This window comes from Pinus tabuliformis, chromosome 2_1 (assembly GCF_031772625.1).
Source record: "Pinus tabuliformis cultivar Carrire ecotype Pingquan chromosome 2_1, CPIR1, whole genome shotgun sequence".
In the NCBI taxonomy this organism is placed as follows: Eukaryota; Viridiplantae; Streptophyta; class Pinopsida; order Pinales; family Pinaceae; genus Pinus; species Pinus tabuliformis.
Window position 1 is genome coordinate 492,941,698 of NC_142299.1, and position 3,670 is coordinate 492,945,367.

At 31.1% G+C, this 3,670-nt stretch overlaps 1 protein-coding gene across 1 annotated transcript; it reads left to right on the forward strand.

Annotated features, from left to right (window-relative positions):
• The first annotated feature begins 1,765 nt into the window (after positions 1-1,765).
• On the forward strand, positions 1,766-2,767 carry LOC149201089 (uncharacterized). The gene is made up of 3 exons (XM_089399674.1): positions 1,766-2,001; positions 2,095-2,187; positions 2,360-2,767. Exons 1-3 carry the CDS (start codon positions 1,873-1,875, stop codon positions 2,555-2,557), a joined length of 420 nt encoding a protein of 139 aa, XP_089255800.1. The 5' UTR covers positions 1,766-1,872; the 3' UTR covers positions 2,558-2,767.
• Positions 2,768-3,670: the final 903 nt, after the last annotated feature.

The following is a 3,670-nucleotide window of genomic DNA, read 5'->3' on the forward strand; positions in this document are numbered from 1 at the left end:
CTAGCCTTCATGATGAGAACTATTCTTGAATCTTTTTAGAAATGTTTGTCTTCTTTTACATTTTCGATCACTCTGTTCCTCTCATTTGCATTCATATCTGTAAGTGGAATCTTAATATTTTTCAACTTGTGCAAAAAGGGAGGATTGAATTCAAAATTATCACTTGTAGATATTGTTGCAGTGCTAGGTTCCTTTAGAAGAATCTTGTTCTTGCCACATGAAACTAAATACAGAAATTGAATAAGATCTTCATCTTCCAAATTTTTAGCAGATAAAAATTGCTGTTGTTTGTATTATTTAATAAAAACAGCAGATTTTTAGCAATTAGAAATTAGATTTACCAAATTTCCAAATGTTTTTTATCTAATTACAGAACATAAACAACAATTGATTTTTACATAATTACATAATACAAACAGCAACAGATTTTTACCAATTAGAAATTTCTAATTGGTAAAAATCTGCTGCTGTTTGTATTGTGTAATTATGTAAAAATTTGCTGCTGTTTATGTTCTGTAATTAGATAAAAAACATTTGGAAATTTGGTAAATCTAATTTCTAATTGCTAAAAATTTGCTATTTGTATTATGTAAGTATGTAAAAATCCGCTGCTTTTTATATTTTGTAATTATGTAAAAAGGGTAATGTTTTTTAGGAAAAACCATGAAGGGGGGAACAATGGCATGAGGTCTTTTATATACATGACAGCATAAGAGCTGAACCATTTTATCATTTAGCACTGGAGAATCTGATTCCAAGAAAGGAAGAAATTGTCAAAATAGAAATTGTCACTTGGATTTTTAACTAAGTTGTTTGCAAATTCCACCCTAGAGAGCCATTTTGAGATTATTCACCTTCAATCCTTTGTTTTTTAAGGGAGAACATCCTTTTCTATCGATCTCTTCTACTTTGAGGATATGGCAAGTGGAGAAGGAGGTGCAAGTGGATCGAAAAAGGTATGCTTACTTTGTTTTTATAGAATAATTGCATAATATAATATGTTTTATTTTTTGTTTAAGGTTTGAAGTTAGAATTATAATTTTATAATTATACTTTGTGGTAAATCATTGAAATTTGGACAGGGAAAGAATCCGATAACGGAGTCCTTTATTGAAGATGTTTTTGGAATAGAAGGACTCAAAAAACTTCAATCTTTGGATGCTGAATCCCTAATGCATTTTCTTAAGACAAAATCGCCTGAAGCTAATCAACTAGGTCCAGGTAATCAACAAGCTTTAGGAGAATCCATTAGTTCCCCATCCTCTCTTGGATCAAGAAAAAAAAACGAAAAAAGTGTTATTGACATCAAACACCAATAATGAAGAACATTGTGTTGAAACATCTTGTGTGATGGCAACTCCTGGGACTGCAAATTCTTGTTCATCCTCAGCTTATGCATCATCTATTGGTAGTTTAGGTAGCAAGATAGAGTATGACCCTGTCTCAGGGGAGATAAGAAGGACAGAAGCAGGAAAACAATTCTTAAATAGGCTAAAGGACTCCTGCCTTCAACGATTTAGAGATCATCTTCACCTCACATTCTCCAAGATTCCACTTCACCTAAAAAAGATGGTGGTACAAGACATAGAGAATGAATTTGGTACCGGTTGGTCGGTTAAGAAGATAAAATTTCAAATGTCGCTCAATTGTAAGAGGTTTCGTTGCAACCAAACAAGAAAAATTAAAAAAATGCCTCAAGATCAAAGACTGAAATAAAGACCTATTGACATACCTTCTAAAGTATGGAAAGAACTTGTAAAATCATATGAGAAGTTGGATGCACAAAGAAAAGTCGGCAATGAGAGCATTCAGGTATTGAATTTTTCATTAAACATTATTTAGAATGTATTAATACTTATAAGTATCTTAGACATGTATTTGTGTGAAAATAAATTGAATTGGTTTATGTTTAAGGACAAGGCATCCAAGGCGAGGTTAACCAAGACAAAAGTCACTCATCGTGGTGGCCACAAAGGTTTAAAAGCACTAATAACAACCTTTGTAAGTATATTAAACATGTGATATTTTTTTAATAAATTTTGTACTAGAAGAAAGTCATTGTTATCTAATTTCTCCCTATTTACTGATTGATAGGAACTAAAATATGGAAGACCTCCAAATCATTTGGAAAAGGAGGTGCTGCAGCAAAAGAGATGGGTTGAATTTGTTGTTTGGATGGACTCTATGGTATGTAATCTTAGTTGGATTTCCAATATACTTTTAAACCATATTTTCATTTTATTTTTTAGTACTATTAGATAATATATCTTACCTCATTTTATGGTTAACATTGTATAACAAAAACATGCGTTGTGTTATGTAATTAATACTAACATGTAATATTGATTTTTTTTGTCAGAATGCTATAGGTAATGATTGCCAAGACGATGATCCAAATTATGTTCAACATATATCAGGGGATGATGAGGATGAGGATGAGGATGATGGTGGTGAAGGAGGAGATGATGATGATAGTTGCGGTGTTGGTGATGATGTGGATCAGAGTAATGAGGATGGTCAAGATGATCATGAGGATGATCTTGGTGGTGGTAGCTAGGCATGCACATGCATTGTTTTTTATGAAGAAATTATTGTGTAGAATGACATTGTTATGTTTAGATGGGTGTTGTGAATTTACCCTATATCAATGAGACATTTTGATTTTGTAATCATACGATGAGTTTGATTTATGTATGTTGTTAATTTATCGTAGAATAACGATATTCATGAAATATTTTGATTTGTTAATCATATTTGAATTTTACTTGTTTTGATTAAAAACAATACTGATTTTATTAGTATTATGCTGCTATTTTATACATGTTTTGAAAATTGTTAATGACACATTGTTATTTTTTTGGATGGATGTTGTCAATTTCTCTTAAATTTCTTTACAAATGATTTTGAATTGTGATATCTGCTTTAATGATATTTAGAAACTATCATATATTTCACTATGAATCTATAAAGGGGGTCATATATGTAAAGAAAAATATACTTTATATAAGAAGTCAAATGCGGATGTAACCATGGATGCAAAATTGAAAGTAAAATTGGATGTTAAACTAGGAATTAATACAAAATGCAAACAATTGACATACAAAGTGTTTTAAATTAGAAGTGAAAAATTGTGCAATAGTTGACACAAAGAAGGGAACAAAACATGGCATACAAAAGGATATCAAATTGGGCAAAAACAAGGACACATAAATGGGCACCAAATTAGATGCAAAAAAAGACAACAACTAGATGTAAAATAAGATGCAAAATTGAGCGTTAAAAAGAAGCAAAAAACGTTACAAATTAATATGCCAAATGATGATGCAAATAATGGTGTAAATTTGGGATGCAAACTTGGGTGGTAAAAAGGGGAAAAAAAAAAAAGATGTAAGAAAAGACATAAAACAAGATGCAAAATGGGGCTGAAAAAAGGTGAAACCAAGGATGCCATATTGGATGTAAAAATGATTCCTAATCACATGAAAATTTAGGCTCGAACTCAGACACAAAATTATATGCAAATGTGGACACAAAATGAGGCAAAAAAAGATGCAAATTTGGATGGTGAAAACGATGTAAAACTAGACACCAAAAAAATGCAAAATTGGATGAAAAAGTCGGTGTAAATAATGGTGCAACATTGGACACAAGTAGACACAAAAAAATGGTG